We start from the raw sequence: 26,036 nt of genomic DNA, 5'->3' as shown, positions 1-26,036 counted from the left end.
TTTTTTCTCCCTACATCTGTAATGAAAGAATGAGTGAACACACTGACTTCCCCGGTAATATTCACACCTTTATAATCCTCCCTCTCTACAGCGTGGAAAGTATACACTAAGCACGTATAAGAAAGCAATTTAGATGACTTCTGAGAACCCAAAAGAAAGTAATAATGAAGCAATAAAAAACTGCAAAACTAGTCCTGGTGCATCTGATACATGGTAGTTATCTGCTTTAAAAAATCTTAACTACTGTACTAGACAATAAATCTGTTTAAAATTCCACTACTTGCTTGCTTTTATTGTTAAATAATTTGCTTAAAATACTTTCCAGATTTTAACACATTGCACAAAAACAAAAGCAAAATTGAAATTATATTTTCATCCTAATCAAAACTAAAACGATGTAACAGTATCATCAGAAATAGATTATGCTTACAGTGAGAACTTGCCACATTTTGTTTAATCAAAAATATACCGGCATCAGCTATCAAAACCACATATGTTTGAAGAGTATCAGGAATAGTTATCTCTCAAGAAATACCACTTGAGAGGTCTTTTTCGGCATGTAAAGCAAATTTTTTATTTATTATCATACTATACTGAACTAAAATCAACCCCAAGAAGTGAACTGTAGTTACTCACAAGATTCATTAATTTTAGTCCTTCCAAAAGTTTGCAGTTTTTATTCTTCAGTCTGTGAGCTTCATCAATAATAACGCACCGCCACTCGATTGCATTTAATTCTGGACACCCACCAAGAATCATTTCAAAAGTTGTAATAATGGCCTGGAACCTGTAGGTACCTCGAACAATACGGCCCTAGAAATTCATCAACACACACAATTTGTTACATTCCCTCCCATCTACTCAATTTACAGATTTTGTTGTTGAAATTCTGCCAGGAGTCAGACACTGGATTTTACATTATAAATTGCTTTGCCATCACATTTATTAATCTTTGTAACTCTCTAACTAATACTAAAGAGTAATATTCATGGACCCAAATCTGGTATTATCTAACGAACAGTAAAATTTTAACCACTTTTGAATTACAGATATACCATCTAACAGAACTGTTTCAGAAGGTGTATGTAGATAAAACCCCATTTTTAACCCTGAGAAAATCTGAAAGAGTGACTGGAAAAATTCTACAGTCAGTCAATCAAAATATATGACATAAATACAGTTAGCAGTCATACAGTAAGTAATCACAGTTCCACCTGAGAGCTAAATGAAAACTTTTTATCCAGTTTACTCCATTGGTCTGACAAGGAGAATATGTAAGGCCTTCAGCAAGGCAGTATAGAAAAACTCACCAGACAAACGTCATTTTGATATTTAGCACTAATTAATAAGAAGTTCTCAGCCTTATCAATTTTGAAGAAATACCATGACAATTAAAAAAAAAATTATGCACAATATATAAAAAATGAAAACAAAACCCTTTTAAAATAATGAGATTTCAAGGTTTTCTCATGCCATTTAAGGGTACATATTTCAGACTGAAAAGCAAACTGCACACAGTTAACACCAGCAAAAGGAAATCAACAGCTACATAAAGGTAGCAGAGCTTAATTAGTATTGTTTTCTTTCTCCCTGCTCTTCAAATTCAGGACCCAACTGTAACCATCTGTGTACACTTTAATCTCCACAAGAGTATCAGCATCACTGCTATTCAATTGCAAAACTACTCAGCACAGTGAAACAACACACACATCTTGCTGCAAAACAGTGCCACTAAATTTACCCAGTAAGCATTTGTTGAAGATGCTCATATGTAACATCCTGGAACATGAAATGACTTTCACCAAGATAAACACACAGATATTGTCAAATACACTTGTCATTACTGCCACCTGAACCATATTTTGGGTGAGTTACTGCACACAAGTGACTTTACAATACCTGGGAGTCCCTGAAGTACATCTCATACTGCTGAATCATCTGCCTGCTGATCATACTTCCGTGGTACACCACAACATTCAGGTCGGTCCACGTGCGGAATTCTCTCTCCCAGTTTGTTATAGTGGAAAGCGGAGCTATGATCAGGAAAGGGCCTCTTATACCAGTCAGGAGGATTTCATACAGGAACGTAATGGACTGAATGGTTTTGCCAAGGCCCATTTCATCTGCTAAAATGCAATTTCGCCTGAAAGCAAAAAATATTTATTTGTTACTACCATCAAAGAAAGTACAGACCACCCTAAAGCTGTTACTACAATGAGCAATTTACAAAAACAAAGCTCAAATATACCAGTTTACAACAACAGTCAAAACCGAGGAACTGCAAAAAGATCCTTGCAAGTGTTCCCTTGTTAAGGTGAAAGAATGCTCACAAAACTTTTGTGTAAAGCTTTGCATCAGGTTTAGCATCGTCAAAACCTGAGAATGGAGTGTTCCATGAAGTTCTCCTACAAAAATATTTCAGAAGTATTCTTTTGGGACTACCTCTGCCCTAATTAAAGGAATTTAAATTAAGCAGCTTTCGTACATGCACATTCACCTTGACAAAACTGCTAGAAATTAATGAAGATTCCCTAGAAATCATAGGTGGGAAGTATCCCAGCTACACTCACATGAAAGGAGTCCATTAGAGCATCATTAACAGATTTCCCTTTTTGATTCCAGAACTAGACAGATGCCTATAACTAAGTTACTGCATGAAGTACCACTCCATGGTTGCCCTCAGCCATACATTCCAGCCCTTCACTCAGTTTGCAGGTGTCACACAGCTCTGCACTGCTTGAATGAGAATTAAAATCAGATTTCCTTCTGCAGATTAATGGTAAATGCTATGCCTGCTGCCACCATCTCTATGAGGGACACGCAACTGGAAGTTTGAAAATACAGCAAGCAGGAAGATTCATTAATAGAAATTCAACTTAGATACAGAGAAAATACATCATTCTGGAAAAGATCTTCAAAGTGATTATATTCCTGCTCATATCACATAGCATTAATGAACAAAGTTAACTTTTAGCTTAAAATTCAGATAATAAGATTATTTACTAGCTTTATTGAAGAGAGGTAACTTTTTTTGAAATACATACTATTTCTAGCAATCATTTTAAAAGATGCATTTCCCAGTTTCAAAAATTCTGAAAGCTTGCACTTTTCTTGTTTTTGTTTTAATTTCCTCATAGCCATTGAAAATTTAGTTATGAAAGTTTAGCCATTAAAAATGTTAGTTGCATTATTTTAATATTTTACTAATTTTTGTAGATAAAAACATCCTTGCACACCCAAAGGGAGAGAAGTTTGTTCCAGTTACATCCTTTTAGCTATAAGCAGAGAAATTGCAATTTTTTTAGTTAAAACAGTATTTATACCAAATAACAGCAATTCACTCCATATGGTTCAAAATCTACATTAAAAAATATTCCATGCATATACCTATTGTACCAGTTGAATAGGAGCCAGTTAAGTCCTTCCAGTTGATATTCCCTGAGCTGATTGCCATTTTTATATTCCCTGGACTGTTCTATCTTCTTCCAGGAGTTTGGAGGCGGTCGATCCTTTAAGGGAAAGATTAATATACATACAGGTTGATATATGCTTTATTTTTCCGAAATATCTAACTGCACTACTTTGTGAGTGTATCACTTTAGATTTAGAATGTTATTATTCAAACTTAAAAGTAAAGTGTCATTGTTAACATCATTTACTAGTTAATAGTCTGCAGAAACCTGAAATTTGTATTTAATTTTTCTCTATGAATTGTTACTTTTAAAATTAAGTCTATATTATAATAAAATCAAGCAACTAGTTTCTGAGAAGTAGAATACAAATACTTTGGCAGGAATAATATGACACACCAATTCATTTATATATGATATTTCAAGACTACTTGAAATTTCACTTTGGCAGCTCTAAGAACAGGCAGCTGACCTACAAGAAAGCTAACTGAGTATTTGGGATTACCAACACCCCTGAAGTCTTAGGTAGCTCTGAATGCTGATGCTGAAGCAGTCTGGGCATCTACACAGTTACTGTGATCTTACCCTCTCCCTTCTGCACTTGCCCTGGTCAATGCTGACCACTCTGTCCCACAGCCAATGCAGGAAGCCAGGGTCAGGAGTACAAAAATATGCAAACTTCTGAGAGGTTTAGTGTCCTGAATAGATTTCCCCAAGGGATCAGACCAAAGTCAGCATCAGCATCTGCAGGATCAGGATGCAAAGGCCATGACAAAACAGACTGACAGTATCAAGGTATATCACCTTCAGGGCCCTAGCAAGCTAAGGAAAGCTGAGAGGCTACATATAGAATACTTACATATACACACATACTAGCTCCCAAGCCTGGAGCCAGAACAGCCTGGCCTCTAGCTTAGCAGGCAACTTAGAGGTGAAATCATAGTTTTTGACTGATACTAGGTAGGATTCCAGCAGAAAACTCTTCTGATAGCTCCTCTATCCCAACGTGAACAAACTCACACATTCAAGCGAAGTAATTTTAGTAAGAGCTTTTCTCACCAGCTGTACTTCCCCCCCCCACTCCCTCCCCATTTCTCAACATTTATAAAAGCTTGCATTCACTCGAGACTCATGTGGCAGCTCTGAATTTTCCACGTGAATTTTCTCTCTCTGCACTGCCAGCGTCGGCATCACCTGAACCCAGGTCTGGGCACAGCAGGAGCTGTCCCTCCCCAGCAGCTGTGGCTTCCTCCCCTCTCCCACCACCTGCCATCTGTCCACTCCCCCACACCCGGAGCAGCCACACTCCTGCTTGCAAGGCTGCAGTCAGCAAATAATTTCTTGTAGCTGCTGAAGCCTGAAGCAAAAATACTTGTTGCTGATGCTGAGATGACTGTCAGTTGTACAGTTGCGCTTTAATCATCTTTTTCTCTCACAGCCAAATATGGTAACAGAGGTATAAAAGCTCTTCTTCCCACATGCCAAAATGTCAGTATTTTAAATAAATACTACAAAAACGAACTCAATATAATATAAAGATGTTAATCGTGACTACTGTCATTATCTGTAGATGGAAAAACCATTAAAATAAATTCCAAAGCCTCCGAATTAAAACACTGTGCATATTTAGCTATGTAAAAGAAGTAAGTTAGAACAAGTGTTGTACTACACCACGCAGGACACATGTCCTACTCTGACAATGACATACAGGACTTGAAATAGAACTATTTTGCTTTCTCCTGCTCTAGGAGACAGAAGATTGATAATTTAAAGATAAAACATGTTTCCTTATTACACGTATTTTTCTTTCTTTCAGCTAGCTATTTAACGACAAGAAGAAAAATAAAAGCAGGAAGAAATTACAGAATCTGTTTGACAGATCTCATTTGCCAACTCTCTTCAGTGCTGAAGCACAAGACTTAACTCTCTTCTCTATAAAAGGATGTTAATACATCATCCTGGTTTCTGCTCATTTTAAAGGTGCTCAGATTCTGTGATAGCCAGTTTCAACGTGCAGCTCACTGCTCAGTTAGAAGCTCAAGCACTTCAGGTTTTTTCCTAAGCAAAAATTTTTATTTTTTTAGTGTAACAACTAAGATGAGAATATTTATCTATGCCTACCTGAGTATTTTATTATTCCTAGGTAACAAGGCACACAGCTGCTTTCCTTACACAGAATGTCAATAAGCCTTAGGTTTTAACACAAGAGTTTAAAGCTGGGAAAATCAAGTCAGATTTACCAAGACAGACAAGTAAATTAGATATAATTTTACCAATCTCCTTGAGTCAGGCCTGGAAGCTTGTAATTGTTCAAATTCTTCTATTTTTGCTTGATCTACATCTTCTTTCAGCTCCCACGTACTGTCTTCATATGGCAACGAGCACCATTTTACTAAATAGTAAATAACAGGCTGCAGAAGAAAATTCTGAATGTTATCAGTTTTTAATTTAGTATACAGACTGCTAATATGCCTTACTATTAGAGTAGCTTGCTTACACAAGAGCTGGAATCAAAAGCGTATTTCTAACAATTTTTTAAATGTTCAATGGAGATTCCTGTTAGCTACCTACTTATCCCTGGTTCCTAACACTCTGCCACTTTTTGTAGACCTGTGGAGTACTTTTCAATCCCACTTACCCACAAGTAGATCTTGGTTTAGTCTCAGGAAAGATAAATTACAGTATTTGTGGTATTTGTGGAAATGGGGCAGGGTGGCAGGACTAACTACAGAAGTGCTACCCAGGACATTTCCTCTACTCTCCAAATCAGGCTACCTAGGCCTAAACCAAAGAGCTTTAGAGCTCCTAAACCAGAGTCTTATCAACAAAACTTTGATAAAGCTTTACAGTCTTGATGAACAACATATATAAAAAATGGAACCAAAGCAGATTATCTTATTTAGATTCGGTACCTAAATACTTAAAAACCAAATAAAGAGTCATCCTTCCAGAAGCTAACGGTTAAGTCTTATGACAACACACTTTTTCTAAAAGTTTAATAATGACAAATCTGCTGCATACAAATGAAAAGTCATTTTAACTCTCAACCCTGCTTTAGGAAGATTAATGTAGAAATCACTGGGTAAAAGTCAGCTCATTTTGCTATCTACACAAGGAGAATAAGCATTATAGATATTCCAGTAGCCTTTATCAACAACTTTCTTCTCGGTCTTTGATCTCCACTTGTCTCAGACTCTTCCTGAATTTTGGCAATTTAATTGCTTGACTTGCTTTTCTGTTTTCTTTTTTTAATTTTCTTTTTTTAATCTCAGAATGTTTTCATTCTGTAATAGCTTTTCAGAAGAGGTACTTCAAATTTAAAGAAAGAGTTTTGATAAATACAGAGGGAAAGGTTCACTGGTGGCTATCAAAGCACTTCAAATCACTGGCTGCCTAAAGCTTTTATTACCAGTGACCCCATGCCACTGTCAGAGACACAGCCTTTTGATGGAACCCACAAGACAACTACTGAACCTCACATTTATGTCAGTCAATACCTAAGCTTTGTCTACTGTGACCTATTAATACTAATAAAAATATAAGCTATTAAATGCTGATTTCTCTTTCAAATCCACAGCTAGCACAGGAAAGGACAAGATTGTCATGTCTCATTAAAAATACTAGTGAAGTTTTAAAATCAATAAAGTGTTACTGTGAGATCTGATAAAATTACACCTCCAAGTAGTGTTTGACAATTGTATCTTCCTGACTTGCTTTAACACATATTTACCTCACCAGTGTCTTTATCTTCACAAAGAGACACTTCTAATACCCGGTCTACTTCAACATAGTCAGGATTAAAAGGTTCCTCTTCCATCTGCAGGGAAAGATTATTAAAATCAGTAGAGAGGCAAAAATAGTTGGTATTTGTTAAGACTTGGTCTCATTATACACAAAATGAATTTGGTAGTTGGAAATTATTGAGACTTTTGCACAGACCTTAAATTCCACACCAGCCCCCTGCACACATCCCCTTGGTTCTCTTTGGCAGCACTCACTGAAGAGGAATTTGACACTAGATCCACTCATTCTTGGATGAAATGCTGTCTTGTGGAAGTCCTAGAGAAACTAGCCATACTGACATAATTCTTCCCTCCTTACCACTTTTACGTAGTTACTCAACCAATTCCACTTCAAACCATGTAAGTCAGGTTAGTTCAGTGACTCCAGAAGACTGGCTCTTAAAATTGCATTAAATAACCCACCCTCCTGCTGCAACGCCAATGGCTTATTTTCACTTCCTAACAATCAGCTCTTTTATATAAAAGCAAACTACTAATCACAATTTTACAAGGTGAAAAAAAAAGCTTATTTAATTTATACTTCATACTCACATCTGCAAAAAAGTGAGCTCTTTGTGCTTTCCTTACTTTGAATCGTTTTATTTTCTGCTGGATTCTTTTATCTTTTAAAAGCTGTTGTTCTGTGGCCCACTCACAGTGGAGATATGAGCTAAAATCACAGAGATTGACATTAACGCACTGGTGAAAGCAAAAGCTTACTATCTATTTTTAATATACAGTTAAAATAACAGAATCCACCATAAAGATCCAAGATTTATTCCTCCAAATAATCATCTTGCAGCACCAAGTTAAGGCAGCATTTTTGAGCTGGAATCTATAGAACTCTATAGATTCACAAATTTCTTTCATGTGTCCTAAGAAGAGAAACAAGCTTATTTCAAGTGAGCTTAAACAAGTAAAGTTTAAAATCTGACACCTCTATCAGAAAGTACCCAGAGATATAAATTACTTAATATATTGGATCTGATTTTCCCATGTACCTCCTGTGACCATCTCTCCACAAGCACTGCTGGATTACAGAGCTCAGCCCACAGAAAGCTCAGTGAGGAGCAGCAGAGCCCATGGCAGAGAGGAACTTGTCACTGGCTTGGGCTGGGAGAGAAGCTCAGAGTCAAAGGAGAAGGAAACATCAGCACCAGTACCAACGGCATCTAACTGCCCCCAGGAGACCCTTTCTGAAATTACATTACAGAAGGACACATATTTCTTCCTCACCCCCCTTTTTTAGTATATTGTCATCATTTTTTAAGCTTTCTAAAGATACGCTAGAAATAAAGTACAGCTGGGGATTACTCATTCTCAGATGAAAAGACAGACTTTATCCTTTCAAAAAAACATGAGGTGAATGTTCTCCAACAACATGTGGAACCAGAGTCTCAAAAAAAGATTACATTTATTAGCAAAAATCTGATTAAATTATTCACATATGTAAAATTTAAAATGTGCTTGATTTTCAGCATCAAAAATTGAGTAGTAACAGGAAAATAGTTATGAAATTTAAAATAAAATATGGGGAAAGTTCTTTTTTTTCTTCAGTCTTTTTTCTTATTTCCTGCTTTTGATGTAAATTCACTTCTATCACAAGTTTTTTCTTTCTTTTTGAAACAGTAAGACTGACTATTACATCGGCATCTCCTAAATACATGACACTGTAAATCTAATCTAGGTTCACAAAACACCTCTGATTTAAATTCACGAAATTAACATTTACTTCAGGCATGTAGTCCCTGCTGAATTTAATAAATATATCTTCTAATCTAATAAATATCTTCTCTAAAAAATTCTCTTATTTGGCAAATAAAGGCTGCCAGCTTATCGGACAGTGCTGATTTCACAACACTGATAGTTTTAGAATTATTACTATCAATATATTGCAGATTCTTAGAAAATTAAAGATTAAAGTGGTAAAGAAAAATCTCAATAGATGACAAAATAACCTTCAAACAATACAAAACTTGAGTATATAAATATGATACTTAACAGTGCAGTCAACACATCTAATGAAACAACTTTTTAATACTTACTAGTTCTTGTATTTTACAAAAAACTCTTCTGTGTCTACTGTCATCCCAGCAGATATCTAGGAAAGGAAATTCAGGGGAAATGTAAAATGATAGATGCAAACCCCTTTTTCAAAGAAAGTATTCTATTCCATGACAATCACTTACTTCTTTCTTTATTACCCTGGAGGATAAGATTTTGTCTACAATTGCTGCATCTTCTTCACTTGGATTTTCCTATAAACACAGGAAAACAATATTACAAAACTGCAGTAAATGCCCTCTCTCTCAGGCTTAAAACCTTCAACCACAAGTGGCTTGTGAGAAGATAAGCAATAAAGGTAAATTTAACCTCTACCAGTAGCATATCCTAACAGGCTGGGAGTAGTATTTAAAATCCAGGTCTCTACCCAGAAAGGATTACATGCAGAAGTACAGCAAGTCCGGCCCTTCCACGCATCATCAGCTGCAGTGCTCACCTGCCAAACACACTCACTGCAAGCACTGGGGATTCTGATGCTTTCCAGACGCTGTGAATGCCCTGCTGAGTTAAACTGATGCACTGGACATACCCAGAATTTAGTTACACGCAAGTGGAGAAGAACTCTGACAGGCAGGTGAAAAAAGAGGAAAGAAACCCAGCATGTGACAAACTCAGGCTGATACATCTACTCTGCACACAGGTAACAAACATGCTGTGGAATCAGAGAGAAAAGGCTGTGGCTGGGAATTCCAGCAGGGCTTAGATGAGACGCAGATTGGATTACACAGCTCTGCCACAACTGCGGCTGTGGTTCCAGAGATAAAGAGATCATCTGAAAAAGTTGCTTGCAATAATCAGTTACCTTCCCTCTTGTCTGATTTGTTCCCAACTATATCATCGTTCTCCTTCCCTTACAACTTCTGGCACTCTTTCAAGCATCTCATAAACACTTTTTTCCTGTTTTTTCCCTGTCACTCTGTTTACCTCTAATGGCTTGACAGTAAGTTTGAGTCTACCAAGTTAAACAGTGAAGTGTAAACCTGAATGCATTGTGGGGAGAGGAGGAGTGTCCCTTTCAAATATCTCAGTAACCAGAGATCCCCCAAATAATTTGATGCTTCTCTGAGTCATGGTAAGATTAGAACAGAGCTTTTTCATATGCCTAGGCCATATAAAAAATTACTTGAGATATACCCATCCTCAGTCTTATCCTTATTCTTAACTTCAATTAAGTCAACAAAAGTTTGCAACACAAAAAAAAATAGTAAGAAGTAATTTCTTCCAGTTTTCAAGATCTTAGCAAAATGTCACACTGAACTGTGGCTTAGAAATAATAATGCATTCCAAATTAGGAGCTTTATTCACTGAACTGCTTGAGACAAATAGAAACTTCCCACAGACCAAGCCAATTTCTACTTACCACAAATAATTGTAAAGGCTGTTCAGCAGGTAAAGGGGCAGAATTCTTTTTGATTTTTACAGAAACTTTAGCTGCTTCTTCTTCTGATTGTTTCCCTTCTCCCTCTTCAGCATATTTTTTCCTTTTAACTTGACGATTTGATCTCCTCTTCTGCCATGCAGGAGAAAGAAAAGAGATACAGGTTTTACCCGAAATTTCCCCTAACATGAGCTGCATGTTCTGGGACGCTCTAAGCAATACTTCAGCTGCACCTAAAACTAAAGGCTAACATTTGATAAAAACCATGAAATGTACCTCTGTGATTCATTTATGTTCAATTAATTAAACAGTTCTTTTCTCTTTCATGTAAGCATGCAATACTTTTATTTTTAGGGTTCAAAAGCAAACATGAAACAGCAGTCTTTTCACAGTATGGGAGCAAAGCTGATATTTAACAGATCTCCCACGAGCATCAGTATTTCAACAGTGATCTCCTAATGCGGTGTAACAGCAGAGTGTTACCATCCAACTCCAGAATCAGAGGAAAAGATGTCAAATAAGCTGAGGTGTTTCTACTAAACAACGGTGGATTATACATAAAAAATTATGAAGATTTCATTAGATCATATTGGTCAGGTTGCTGACGAAGTCTGACGTGATGGCTAATAAAGTCTGTCCCTTTGTTAATGTCTGTATTTTCTCCTCCACCCTAATCGAGGCTTGTTTCACAGCATTATCTGGCTTACTTTGCAGTTTCTCTCTCTAACCTTTCATTCTGGCTTCTGAGAGAATCTGACGACAACAAATTCCAGCTGAAGAAGTAATGTTCAGTCAAAGAAAATAATTCCTTCTCACTCACAGTTTCAAATACTTAAGATTATTAGGATATTGCATAACATTTCCAACCCCTCACTACCAATATATGAGACACTGCCTATTTAACTGTAAGATTAATTTGTAAATTGGATTCACTGGATAAAAATAGCAGTATCAAACTAGTCAGCTAACATTTGAAAATACTATAATCTGCTTTAGAGAACTGATCATCACAAAAATAAAAACAGCAAAACAAAACAGTCTCTATGAAACAAGTTTATTATATTGAGCTACATAGTAGAGGGTATCTTTGTGCAGGAAAATCCATTGCAAGTTGCAATGTTTTATTACACTGCAGCACTCAGTTGGGAGAATAAGTTGTGAATAGGACAAAACCCAAAATCCTGTGGCCACACTGGCTTCTGCAGAGCAGATATTGAGTAACAGTGAGATTGCAGCACAGGAGCTTTTCTTCCTGACTGTTAGTTCAGCCCTTGGTCTGGCTGGTGTCTGGTAAAAGACGTGGCTGTACTTTAACTACATCACAACTACAGAGCAGCAACCTACGTATATAGTCCAAGACAAAGAATGGGCATGACCATTCCTCTAGAGAAGCTGCAAAAATGAAACTACTTCATGAGCTTTGCACATTTATGTAGATTAGCTGTTCTTCCATAAAGTTCTTGTGGGGTTGGGTGTTAGCACCAAAAGGAATTTCTAATTCAAAGACACACTAGTGTCACATTACAGTTAAATCAATAATAGTTTGCTGACAGAAGTAGGATTTAAAAAAAAAAAGCCAGGTAATATGAGCAATACAAAATTATGTAACTGGCATTTTCAATTCTTCTCACTATGTCTTTTCTTAAAGTATGAAGTGATTAGCAAAACATCAACATATGTTCTCCAACACATTAATACATAATCTGAGCTGTTTGAAAAAAACTTTTGTATTTCCCTGAGCTGAGAACTATGGCCATAAACAAATGGCTCTAAGACACAAAATGAAGTAGGATCACACATTAAAAATAAAAATAAAAACAAATCTATCTATTTAAGGAAGACACTAAATGTGAAACTAAGCATGCAAAATAAATTAGGGGAGAAAAAAAGGCCTAAAATTGCCCCCCAGAGCTTCAAAACAGCTATTTGCAGCAGAAATTAAACAGCTCTTTGAAAATAAAATCATGAACATGTTCGAAAACTAAAGAGAAAATGAATTAATGAAGTAAAGGAATTCATGTCTTTCCTGCTTTCCTGCTTCTCCCCAGTTCCTGCAAAGAGAGCAGGGCAATGCTGTGACATTCTGCAGTAAAAGTTATTTCTCTCTCACACCACCCCTTACCATCTCTACCCTCTTTTCCCTTCACACCATGAGCAGGTGATTACACAATACACCCAGGAAAGAACTGATCTTCAGTCCTGTATATTATATTTGTTGGCCTATAAATTTATGTCTATCTGATAACAGAACACTACTGAGAAGTTACAGTTCCTTCCATGTAACCTTTACCTAAGATGAGCTATCACTTCAGTTAATGAGAAGTCATTCTGGGAAATGGCTTCTGATCCCTTTTCCCCTCCAGCATTATTATCTGTGTAACACCAGAGGGCAATTCAGTATCTCATAATTGTTTTTTGACAACTACCATCAACTAATGCAATTAATTTCTAGTCAACAGCACCTTATTTTGAAAACTGATTTTGCCTCTGTGGATGAAAATGCCACAGGACAAAAACCTGTGCATTTCCAGCACATAACCTTACTTTACTGGAGATTGCCCTAAAGCAAGAAGTTATAATTCTGTTACTAATACACACATAAGTAGAATATAATCTCTTATCAACACTTCATGCTTCTTTGTACACAAGTTTTAGAAATAATTAGCTATGTTACTATTATTCCTGGGCAATCTATGACAAAAATGCAGGAAGTTACAAGAGAGCTATTCCTCAAGAGAATGACTCGACCACTTCAATTCTTCATTCCACAAGCAACTCGAGTCTATCGGCATATTGATCATTGCTGCCTTCAGATCCAACACTGCAAGAAATCTGGTTTTTTTCTGTTTCTACAGAAGTAGAGCTCAGAAAAAAAAACACATTAAAGCTTGAAAAAACCCTTTTAAAAGTTCTCAAAGAGCCAGTTTCACTGATAAATGTCCCTTCTATTAGGCAATCTCTGCATTTCACTCTCAGCCAAAGTAAGGATCAGGTCTAACTGCCAGCTCAGCGTAAGTACTTACAGTCTCAAACCTATGGGCTTCTGTACTGAAATTAAACAGATTGGCATTGATGTCCCGTTATGGAAAAGGGATTCTACGCTGTAGGATTTTCTGATTTTCAACTGAGGAAAGTGGCTGATGATGAAAGGTTCTACCCATGAGATACACAGACGTGAGAGAGCAACTGTCACTGTGTCAAAGGAAGCGTAACTTTCTGGAGAGAGGGGAAAAAAGATCTGCAGAAATAACACACACAAATTTATAAAGGAAGAATACTGACTACTTACCTGTGAGTCTTCATCTTTCAGCGGCCTCTGTGGAGTCTGCTTAGCATCAGACAATTCATCTGAAGATTCGTTTTTCCTTTTCTGCTTTTTGCCCAGTGTGATGATCAGCTTTCTGTTGGAAACAAAACCCCAGCACCTGAGTGAATGCTGTACACCAGTGTGTGTAACTTCAGGATCACATCACTACCAATTCCCATATTCTCAATATAAAACTCAGCACCCATCCGAAAAATGAGTGATAGCTCTCAAATACCTTACAGCATATTGTTCACTAGTGTTAGTGAGCTTCTCTACAGTTACCTTGCTATCACAAATTCCTAATTATCATACACATTTTAAGCCTTTACACGAAAACAGAAATACAAAATCCAACATGTAAACCAACTGTCAATGGTGAACAACACAAAGTTAGCAGAGATACCATCTGCAGATGACAACACTAAATGATTTATCATAAACAATCTACCACTCTAAAATGTATCTTCCTTTATTTTTACTAAAATCACTCAAATCAGTCTTACATGCAAAACTGTTACACTTAAATAAGTCATTCAACAAAAAAAATAAGGGAATTGAACAAATCCTTTTTGTTCTTATAAAAAAAAAGCCAAGCTATATCCAAAATCCGGTTGTTTTATCTGTAAGCAATCTTAGAACCTATCAGAATATGTTAAGAACCACCATTGTGCTAAATAAATTAGTTAAACTCTAATGAAAAAGCACCAATTATTTCTTTGTTTGGATTTAAAGATTACACTATAAACCACACCAATTCATCAGATTTGTTTCTAACTAAAGAGTGTAAAAATATTTTTCCATATTTGACATGTGCCAAATACACTTCTTTAAATATATTTACAGTGGCATGATTGTAGAATAGTGACAAATTGTCCAAGAAAATCACAGATAGAAGCTGTCCTAAAATACGTATTTCATATAGTCTCTTATCAGACCTGTAACAGAATATGAGGAAAGTGTTCCAGCATACAAGCTGTTTCTGCCATGTTACAAACAAATTAAGCACAAGACTTTAGTCTCTATACAGACAATACCAGTTATTTACAGCAAAATAACATCAAATATATTGGTCACCTGATCAGAATACTATTGGTGAGAATGTAATGGTTGAAACACAACTCATTGACTTCTCTTTGCCAGTGTTCAAAGAGAATACACACATATTTGCTATGTCCAGACTAACAGTTCACATAGAAAATAAGCATCTTGAATTATCAAAACACTACGGAAAGTTTTAACAACATGGCTTACAAAAGATTCCAGGTACATCTTCAGAGGCAATGAACATTTTCATTGCTTTTCAATATTTAATCACTAGGTATCTTCAGTGGAAAGGCTAGAAAACCCCAAAACCACCAAAGATTTTCCACTCCCATATTTTTTTTTACTTCTAGCACAAAGTCAACAGCACTGATGGATGTAGGTTGAAATGAAGCTGCAGTCAGCATAATCACAGAGCTGCTTGTTCACAAGTAAATTCTGGTCCTTGCCTTTTCATTAGGTGTTCTCAGTTTAATTATTACTTAGAAAACATGTTTCATAATCACAGGAAATAATTTCAGCAATAAACACACTGGTTTCCCTACTGACTTCAAGGTTACTTTGAGCAGTTTTTTTCCCCTCACTTTTTAAGCTCTGATTAGGAATCATCTTTCTGTTTTCTTTGGTTTTTATTTTAAGACTTGTATTCTTGGGTATTTGTCCAATATGACACTTTCTAGCTATGGACTTGGATAATCACTTTTTCCATTTTTATCTCATTTTGTTTCATAAAATTTAACTGTTACATTAGCACTTGTCACTAATATGTCAAATCAGCTAATGTATTCCAAAATGATGCAGATGAGGCACGCTGTGATTGACCTTCTGAAATTGTTGTTAAATGGAATTCTGGATGCTAAAACTTAACATGGATTTAAAGGGAAACCTGGTAAATTTATGAGTGAGAATTTCCTGGAAGACCATTCATGAAACAATATCCATTCCACCAGGTTCCTGGTTTGTACCTTTTGGGTTTGGAAAAAAAAGTATCAATACATGTTTTCCCTGCTCTTGAATTCTTTCAAAGAAAAAGGATAACTGAATGTTCTTTAATCGAGTAAGTGTTAAGATGTAAGTCAAGCTGGAAGGGGTCTCTGGAAGACCTGTGATCCCTACTCAATGCCAGTTTCAGAGTTCTATTACGTTGCTCAGCGCAGTTAAGTTCCACTTATCTCCAAGGCTGACAGCTGGTAGGTACCTGGACGATCTATTCTAAATGTTGATCCTCTTTTGTGAAATGGGAGATTAAAACAATCCATAAATGCATGTTGCTATGTTAAGTAATTGTATCTGTGCGACCACAGCCTATTCTCACTTCATGCACAACTGTTTACTATTTTAGGCTCAATGGTCCTTGAGTATTCAAGAAGCACAATATTAAGGGATGTGGGGCTTATGCTGGGTTGCAGTGGTATCCCTTGAATAGCTGAGGATTTTAAGGACCTTCTGTTTTAGGTCATGGGGATATTTTGTGATTAGACTGCTCTAGCTACATCTTTCCTTGCATATTTGTTCCTCTCCTTTTCTTAGTTTTAGTTCCTCCTTGGGTTCACCTCTTGCTCTGCCCCTGCAGTCCAACACACATTATCCTATTTCTGTCAGCTTTTGTGTCTTGCTTGGAGCTCGCATTCCCTATGCCCAATAATTCACAAGCATCTCCCTGAAATTTTCTGAACATCTCTACATGCTACAGATCAGAATGTTTCCTCTTCTATATGGATATGGTGCCAGTGAGAGGAATAAATGCAGTTTCAATTCTTTCTGATCCAGCGCCCAGAATCACAATGCTCCTTGCTATCAGAAGTTGATGAACAACAGTATGGTGCTAAAGTCATACATTCCTATCAGTAAAAATGCAATCTGCTCATATTTTGGCCAAAAACTTCTAAAAAAATCTGCTATGTGAAAACAATGATTTTCAGAAGCTTGTAAACTGGATCAATTCTGTGAAAAATTTTCATTGAGCGAACAAGTTCTCTTGCCAGTTTATAAATTTCTGCGTGAAAGCATAAAGATCCTTGGCTAAAATCCCTTTTTCCACCCTGAAACAAACTGTTCTGAACAGAAACTATCTATTCTGTTTCTATGAAAAGTTAACAGCACACTGTAGACATGGAAAAAATAATATCACCAGACTCCACTCCAATTTCACTTTCTCTTGCCTTTTTAAATTTAGATTTATCTTATTACATAACACCAAGAAATATTTCAACAATTAGATATAGTAGATTTCTTCAATACATATTTTCTTCTTCTGTAACTACAAACCAAAGATGTTGAGAAACTTACACCACTAAAGAAGTTTAAAAAGAAGATTTCTCATGAGCCAGTATTACTTCTGATCCTCAGTATAAGACTCCTACCACGGTTTAGAGCTACCAAGAACCACTATTTGAGAAGCACTGCGACTTCCTTCTTACAAATGAAAACCAGTAAGAAGAATGTGCTCCATTCCCTTTCTGTTTGATAGCTGAGAACATGATGGAAACACTGTCAGTACTCTGAAGAGCTTTAAAGCGATAAACACCTTCCAAAGCCTTCCAAATAGTGAAAAAGGAAATATTAAAGAGGATAGAAAGAAAAAGGCAGCAAATATGTAATAGGCATGTCAGGAATAGGAAGTACATTTGGCCTTCATTGCATGCCTTTAATATATCATTTTACTTCAGTTTTCCCAAAACAGGAAACACCAAGTAACTAATTATTAGTGTCCAAAGCCACCTCTCAGATATTATCATTTGTAGCCAAAGCACTTTGTTAAATTACTAACAATAAAACTCCTATGTTATCAACAGTATTAGCAATTCTTTATCACTAGAAACTTAGCTAAAAATGTAAAGTAGAAGTTTCTTTGACAAGATACTGTATCCTCTTGAATGAGACTTAATTTGCTGGTATAAAACCACTTTCTCTTATCCTTTTAGCATATAATACTACAAATAATACTACAACAAATAATACTAACACGGTAATATTAACCACTGTCTCCTTCTACAGTTGTATTTCAAATTAATAACTTCTGGACTGTGCACAGATTTTTAAACACTCCTAATATTCTTTTCGGAATTATCAGTCATTTCAAGCTCATACAATATTGAAACAATAATGCAAAATAACAAAAAATTGTTTTCTATTTTAAATTTATTTGCTAAGACCACACCACTTTGTATTCATACAATCTGCAGCAGAAACATTAGATGATGCCACTTAGACCCAGCTTATGCATCAAAACTACAACCTGGGAGCAGAGAAAACTTAACCAGAGTCACAGCTCAGAGCATGCAACAACATCCCGGAAGGATGATCCAATCTTGATTTTATGTACCATTTTAATAATGACACAAGTTAATGATCTTAAATGATCTAACAGAACTCAAAGATTCAGCGAGCACCCCTTCTTTCTGACCACAGACCTGGTCACCAGCATTTGCCTCACTGGCATGAAATAACAAAGACAACTGCCAGAATCTGCCTCCCAGGAAATTCAAGTCGTAGGTATTTACACTTAATACAGCATCAGAGTAACAAGTGAACCACCTCCTCTCCAGCCCCCCTCCCCATGTCGGCTGAGTTGCTACCTGAGTTTATGAGGGTTTCAAACCACCTTAACATATCAGATCAACAAGCAAAGATTATCTGTAAGGGTCTTAGGTCCTCAAACGGCTTGTAAACAGTATCTGTGAGACCTACTTCAAGGTTCAAGACAACAAGCACAGTTACTCATTTGAGTAGTGCACAGGATCACATCCCACTTGCTGGATTCATTGCTACATAATTCAAAGATTAATGAACAAAATCCACCATTGCTCTTTTAGCACAAGAAATAATACAGCCATTTCTGGTAGCAGTTTTGAACTGAAGCACTACCACTCTGACGCAAACGTTTGTAAATTGAGTTCTTAGAATCTGGGGGATTTATTTATTTAAATTATGCAGTGATTAAGAAAAAAAATTACCTAAATGTATTCAACTGATATTGTCCTTTACATCATCAGTGCAGAGCTGTTGCTTTTCATCAGGGCTGTGATATTTAATTTTATGTTTGAGTAGGTGGGAATACGTTGAAAGCTATAAAACCTAAATGCCAATCTACTTTTTTGAACAAGAGAATGTTCACAAACTCATAATTCTTCACATCAAGTGGTAAGAAGTACACTTTTTAGCTTAAATATGCATCACCTTAGATGGAAGAAGTAGAATCAATTAGAAAAAGCTTGTAAATGGAAAAAAGTTCTATACAAATATATGGAAGGGTTTAAATAAATTCCTAAATGTCAATACACATTGGTAAATAGCCAGGATATGGAAAGTGGTTCTGCAGTCTGCAGAGAAATTGTAAAGCAAATTTTGAAGAATTAACTTAATCAGTAATCAATGCATAAAGCAAATTGGTTAACTTAATTTGGTAATACTAAATAAATTATACATACATTCTTCTAATAATTTCTGTCATAGCCTTACAACGTTCTTGGTAATAATATAATTTAGTCATTAATCTTCACCAATACTTATGGCACAGAAACTTTACTAAACACTGAATCCAGTTCTAATAGACTTGGCTACAATTAATAAGCATTATTTCTCTGACTTCACAGCTCAGGGAAATTAAACCTTAACCCTCACCTTTAGAAAGAAACTACAGCCTGCCTAGAAAGTAACTACTAGCAATTTTTAAGTAGCAATGATAAATTGGAATGAATCATGCTATATTTTTTTCCTGTACATGCAGATCTCAGAGGATCACTAAGGAAAATATGAAGCCACCAAACACAAACTGATTGTGTTTGAGCAGCAAAGAACAGAAACTTTTGAAAAATCATCCTGCCCCCTAAATCCAGACACAGTAGTTAAAACTCATCTTGATCCCAGATGAGGGCTACTCAATTTCAGTAAAAGCTGTGCTGTATTACAATTAAAAACATAATTTTTTTTTTTTTTTAAACAGATGGCTGCCACGCAATTTTATCAAGGTCTGTTCAGCAATTAGTGTTGCAGCTCTACAGGACAGCATTTACAGTTCAACTGTAACTCTGAAAATCCTCCTCAAGAGCAACACAGAACTGGCTACACAGACAAAAGCCCTGGAAGAGGTCGAAGTCTATGATCACAATCTAAAGAAGAGTTTGCTGTTTGAGTGCTGGGCTACAGAGGGTACCATTGTGAATGTATTGAACAGGCTGTGCTTGCTGCGAGCACAGATGTGAAAGATCAGATTAAAACTCTTTCCCAAATATTTCGAGAAAAAAAAAAAAAAGGAGAAATTCACACATTCATTATTGTTTCAGATACTGTTGGCCTGCAAAAATGAAACAGGAGTCACCCTGTTGTGACTTCAGATCTTCTCAAGCACACACAACTCTGCACCACCTCCCGCATTGTTCTGACACTCCAAATCCAAACTGAATCAACAGATTTAACAGTTCCTGCAAGTTAAATGAGTTTGGTATAGAAAAGCCTGAATGAAAAGAAATGTACTCATCTGAGATGGACATATCACAATAGAACTCCTAAAACAGAACAGCAGATGCACCCAAACAAATTCTCCACTACTATTAAAAAGGTATATTGACTTTTTTTTTTGTATTGTACTGTAAACCTTTACTGGCTCTAAGATTTCACTCATGACTATACTTCTTGCAGAAAAATTAGTTCACAATAGCTTCTAACAGTCTAACAGTTGGAAATTTGGGAATTGTTTACTTGATCTTTTTAAAACACGAGGGGGCTTCAGGTTTTGTTTTCTGATTAAATGCAAGGAATGACATATATATATAAATATGTATATATATTTATAATATAAAGGTTTCCTCATTATTGAATGAAAAAGAATTTTAATTTTTTTCATCACCTTTTAAACAGATTTCAAAAATTTTTCTTTCCAAGGAAAAAACCTATTTCCATTGAACTGAGATCTTCCCTTCCCCTTCCTGCCCAATAAAGCACTTGTCTTTTACAGGAGAAAATTTTAGCATAGCAAAATTTTCTCCCAAGATTCAGTCAAAGTTTATTTTAAGGTAACAAGAAAATCAATGGAGCAACCCACAGGCTTAAAAACCCAATCCTATTTGGACTTAAAAAAATTCCAAGGATGTGCTTAGATTCATTAAGAAATATTTTCTTAAGAACGAAGATAGGATGAAAACTCTGCAAAAGCTGTTTAGCCTTCTAAACTCCTTATTATTTAATTCTAGTTTTCTCTGAATAAAACAAATTTTATTAATCATACAATTTTTTTAACCATGGCTGAAAAGACAAGTATAGTGATTCTATAGCAATTATTCTGCTATAATATCAGCAGTTACATTTGCATAGAAAGCAGTTTGGTAAGATTATTCTTTTAAAAAAATCAAGGCCTTATTACAATTACTGTTCTGCAAAATCACTGGTATATTCTTTGCTAAATAGTTATTATTTTACGTATTTATATCAATAATATACAATAGTGCTAATTCAACACAACACATGAATCTGTTTGGATACAAAATGAAGTATCTGGATGTCTCAAAGCACTTGGTTTGCTGCTGTCCATCTAAATAAAATGGAATTCTGTGAATATGAACAGAAATCTGTAATATGTGGTTCTAGAATACTCTTCACAGCTCCTTACCAGGACCTGACTGCTGCATCTTTAGGTATGTATCCCACGTAATTAAAGCAATTCTTGGCAGCATGATGAAGTTAACAGAGTGCTACTGGGGCATTAGCTGATTAAACTGGTAAATAATGGGGAGGCAAACCTTCACAGCTCAATGCAAAATTATGAAACATTGACCATAATTAAACGGGAGCTCCTCTAGCAGCGGGCAAGCACTTTGCATCAAACACAAACACCATGGTTAAAAACACAGTTTGAGAAATGTCTCATTCTCAACTGACGCCATCTGATGAAATCCTGAAAATCGATCCTAAGTGTGCACAGCAAAGCATTTCACCAAGACAAAACTGAGTGCAGAATCATAAATTGAATGTAATAGTTTGCTTCTCCCTCTCTTTTTTTTTTTTCATTTAAAAACAGTAAAAATAGCATGGCAACTATGTAGTATATCATAAGGACAATCTTTTGGCAGGTTTTGTCAATTATCCAAAAGAATGAATAAAAAGCACACGAAGAATAAACCACAAAGCTTCATGAAACTGACACTACCTAAACAACACTGTGTAAGTTCTCTGATTAGGTAGACCCACAAAATGTTTGTTATAGAACGTGAATAAATTCAGAAACACGAAAGTGAAATCAACTTTGGAAGTACACATCCATAATCCCACCTTAAACTAGACAGAGAAAAAAAGAAAAGGAAGCACTACTCAGTGCACTTACAAGCAGCACCATATGCCAACCCATAAACAGTACAGAAAGAAATTAACACCATGAAACTTTATGTTAACAATGAAGTTGAACTTAGAGCAGTAACCTTCATACTACAGGATAACTACTCAGAATAGTTTACTTTAAACATGTAAGAAAAGCACTGATCTCTAGAAGAAAAAAAAGAAAATGCAGAGAAATAGGCCAATCAAAAGAACATTCATTTCTGCTCCATACATGAAAATATGCATATGTATATGAGACATTTAAATTTGAGAGATATGCCAGTTAATATTTCTGCTACCACAAAAAGAGCATGGATTTAAAAAAAAAAAAAAAAATCAGACTGTAGCTAAGATTTCCATTTCAAGTTCTGACTGACGTACTTAACATTGGAAATCACACACTTTCCTTTAAGAGTAAACAGGCAACGTAGGTTAGCTCTGCAGTCCCAAGATGAGCCAGCTCCTGAAGCCCCTGGAGCATGCTAACACCTAAAGCCTTCTGAAAGCTCCTCATCCCAAGGTATCCACCCAGCTTGACCCAGCTGAGTCTGCAAAAATTTTAAGAGGGCAGATTAAACTGATATGACCGAAGACTACAAAGGTCTTTGGATTTAATTTTTCCAGTATGTGCTTTACTTTTGATATGCATGATATTTATAAGAATATTCTCTTGCTTACAAGTTCATTAAACTTCCAATTTCTCCCCGTGCAGTTCACCAAGCACACTATACTGAAGCTACATGCCAAAATTGATAAAGACAGCATTTATAATCCAGAAAAAACTTAGTTTGGAATCAGACCTGACTACAACACTAGATAAAAGATACTTGGGTCTATGCTTCAAAGTGAGTACAGAATATTTTAGAATATGAATTTAAAATAATTCCTTTCAAAAGGACACTCCTACAGCAATTTTATCTAAAGAGAAAACAGAGCATTCTTGTTCCTGAATGAGAGAGTCCACACATGGACTTAATCAGGAAGAATTTTGTGTAGGCAGTGGAGGAGAACATTTTATTATCAGTAAGCAGTTTCCATTTTAATCAAGGATTTACAGTCTGAAGAGAAGAGAGACAATGTTTTAATCTACTTACCCAATTTTTGTTTTCTCTTTAATTTTGGATGAGGAACCAGTTTTCGGCTTTTTGCTCTCCTTATCCTTTGGTTTGGATTTAACTTTTCTACCCTTCTTTTCCTCTTTTCCTTCAGCTGAAACACTGGGGAAGTTTTCAGGGCTCATTACTCGTGGAATGTTTCTCTCTCCTCTCTCTTTTGCCTTTGCAATTGCTTCAGATATTATTCGATTTGCCTTCTCTTGTTTACTTTCCGAGTCTGTTTTTTTCTTCTGCTTCTTTTCAGACATTGCCCTCACCTGGGTATTCTGCAACTTAGTATATGATCCTGAACCATCAGTCTTCTTGGAAGAAGGAGGCTGTAGCAAGAAACAAAAAGTAAATTAAATTCCCTTACTTTAAAAATATGAAGTACAAACATTTTTGATATGGATATACATTTTTAAAAATTGTAACTGCCAGGGACTTATGTGGACACAAAAAACGAGGAATTCAGTTTATACCACAGAATGGCGTGGGTTTCAAAATAACTACATCAATTGTTGGTTTTAAACAACCAATCCAAGTACTCAAAGACAGTAAAAAAATATCCTTCTGAAATTCTCTCAGCCTTCTCTCCACCTCTGTAATTAAAGAAAGCAATCCTAAACCTCTGCAGCATTCCCATACATTTGACACACACTTCCAACACCTTCAATAAAATATGAAAAAGCAAGGAGCTCCTGAAGGTACCAGCATCAGTGTTTTTTCCTTTGGTAGGATACCAGGACCACAGTTACCTTAAAGCAGACAAATGATCTACAGGACTAACTCAGTGATGAACACAACAGATGCTCGAGCAACACCAAGATTAAAAAACAGACAAAAGATAAAATCAAAACTAAAATTACACAGCTATATATCCATAAACGGACCAGAAAGCAGCGTTTCTTTTATTTAGATCAACATACATTCCATGCTTTGGATAAAAGACGTAAGTTGGTTTTTTATTTTCGGGTTTTTAATGCCCATTTCATGGACGCGGAATTGTTTACGGGGCTGATGAGCCTCTCCTGCAGCCAGCCAGAAGACATGTTTTTGCTTTCCTCCCCTCCCCCTTTGAGGAATGGAAAGAATTTCCTATTCAAACACAAAACCCCAGCAGATAACAGTTATGTTACGTTCTCACCCGTAAATGCGCCTCTGCCTAGAGCAGGAAGAAAAGCCACCAGGAATTTCCAAACACATTTTCTGGCCAAACCCCGTGCACTTCCCGGGATACATGTTCTATAGGTGCCTCATGGGCGGCGGGGGCGGGAGGCAGGGATGGGGCCGCTCCCGATGCCACCTTAAAGCCCCGGGGCTGGAACAAACAGCCGGACCCAGCTCGGGAACAGCTCAAGATGGCGATGCGGCTCCCGCAGCAGCAGCCAGTAATAAGGAAGGTTATTCAATCCCATTAGCCTTTTAGCCCAAAGAACCCCTCCTCCTCCCACTCATTCAGGCTCTCACTTACCCTTCCTCTTGGCCTCTTCACTGAAGACATTTTTGGCGTCAGACAAAGACTTGCCCTCCGCTTTTCCAGCACCCCCGGCAGTGCTCAGGAGAAAAGCATGGGGAGAAGATTGCTAAATGGCCTATTTAGCGAGCGGCAGCCGGGCCGCGCAGAGCCCTCCCCGAGCGCTCGTTCGCTTCAGCAGCATCCCCGCGCCCTGCCCGGCGCGCACCCGCCGCCCCCGGCCCGGCCCGGCCCCGCCGTGCGCGGACCGCCGGATCCCAACAAAGCGCGGAAAGAAACGCACAAAGCATCAAAAGGCATCAGCGCCAATATTAGCGCCGGTTAGACCCGCTCCCCGCGGAACTAGGCCAGCAGATGGTGCTACCCGTCATTATTCCATTAGGCTCCGCGTTTAACCCCCGCGGGGATCGGCTTTAACCCTTCCCGCTCCCCGCCCGCAGCGCCGCCCACAGCGGCTGCTCGCTCCCGTGGAAAACCGTGGGAACCGGGCGCTGTTCGTCCTGGACCTCGCTGCACTGCAACCCTGCGGCTCCAGCCCCGGGGGAGGGCACGGGGGGGACAGCGGCCGAAGCCGAGCCTGTGGCCTCACAAACAGATTTTGCTCTCCAATGTACTTTCTGATTTTTTTTTTTTTAATTATTATTTCTCTTGCATTTACTTCATTACTATAAGATGGCAACAGTGACTATAATCATTTGCTGACAGGCTTCCCTGCTTCCTACAGAAAATGGAAGAACTCCTCGGTTTTATCCCTCTGCCCCTGCCCAGACCTGCGGGACCCTGCGGTGGAGACCTCCTCGGGACACGGCTCTCTGGTAAGCGCCTCTTCTTTCCCAGGCTGGCTTAAAGTGCTATTTTGAACAAATCAGACAAGTTTTAAAATACGTAAACATATGAAATAAAACCAAAAAGAAGATGGGGTTTTTTGCAAGGTTATTTAAAAAAACCCACAAAAATAAGAAGCTTCTGACAGCATAGCTCCATCCTAGCAATACCCTTGATTCTCAAAAGCCCACTCAGGAAGAATGAAGAAAGATCAGGACTTGATTTCTGTTTTGCTCAATATATACATATACCTTTATTTTGCAAGATATATGTTTTTCCATAGAAAATGTAAAATGTGGCAAGGATTTTGAGATTGTTAAAATTAATCATTGCTTTAAAAGATAATT

The 26,036-nt window shown here is 37.0% G+C and overlaps 1 protein-coding gene across 5 annotated transcripts in view; it reads right to left on the bottom strand.

Annotated features, from left to right (window-relative positions):
• Positions 1-26,036, bottom strand: part of CHD9 (chromodomain helicase DNA binding protein 9) — an 87,199-nt gene that overhangs the window by 28,596 nt on the left and 32,567 nt on the right. For all 5 annotated transcript variants that reach the window (XM_082289829.1, XM_082289831.1, XM_082289832.1 and 2 more), the window contains 11 exons: positions 23,388-23,725; positions 13,924-14,035; positions 10,617-10,766; positions 9,382-9,450; positions 9,238-9,293; positions 7,745-7,862; positions 7,141-7,227; positions 5,684-5,821; positions 3,388-3,509; positions 1,900-2,143; positions 637-813 (listed from right to left, as the gene is read on the bottom strand). In XM_082289829.1, the coding sequence (XP_082145955.1) occupies positions 637-813; positions 1,900-2,143; positions 3,388-3,509; positions 5,684-5,821; positions 7,141-7,227; positions 7,745-7,862; positions 9,238-9,293; positions 9,382-9,450; positions 10,617-10,766; positions 13,924-14,035; positions 23,388-23,725 (1,611 nt within the window). The remainder of the gene's footprint in view (positions 1-636; positions 814-1,899; positions 2,144-3,387; positions 3,510-5,683; positions 5,822-7,140; positions 7,228-7,744; positions 7,863-9,237; positions 9,294-9,381; positions 9,451-10,616; positions 10,767-13,923; positions 14,036-23,387; positions 23,726-26,036) is intronic.

Source organism: Coloeus monedula (genome assembly GCF_965178545.1).
Source record: "Coloeus monedula genome assembly, chromosome: 13".
Classification (NCBI taxonomy): Eukaryota; Metazoa; Chordata; class Aves; order Passeriformes; family Corvidae; genus Coloeus; species Coloeus monedula.
The sequence above is the reverse complement of the archived record's forward strand: the minus strand, read 5'-3'. Positions and strand labels throughout refer to the sequence as shown.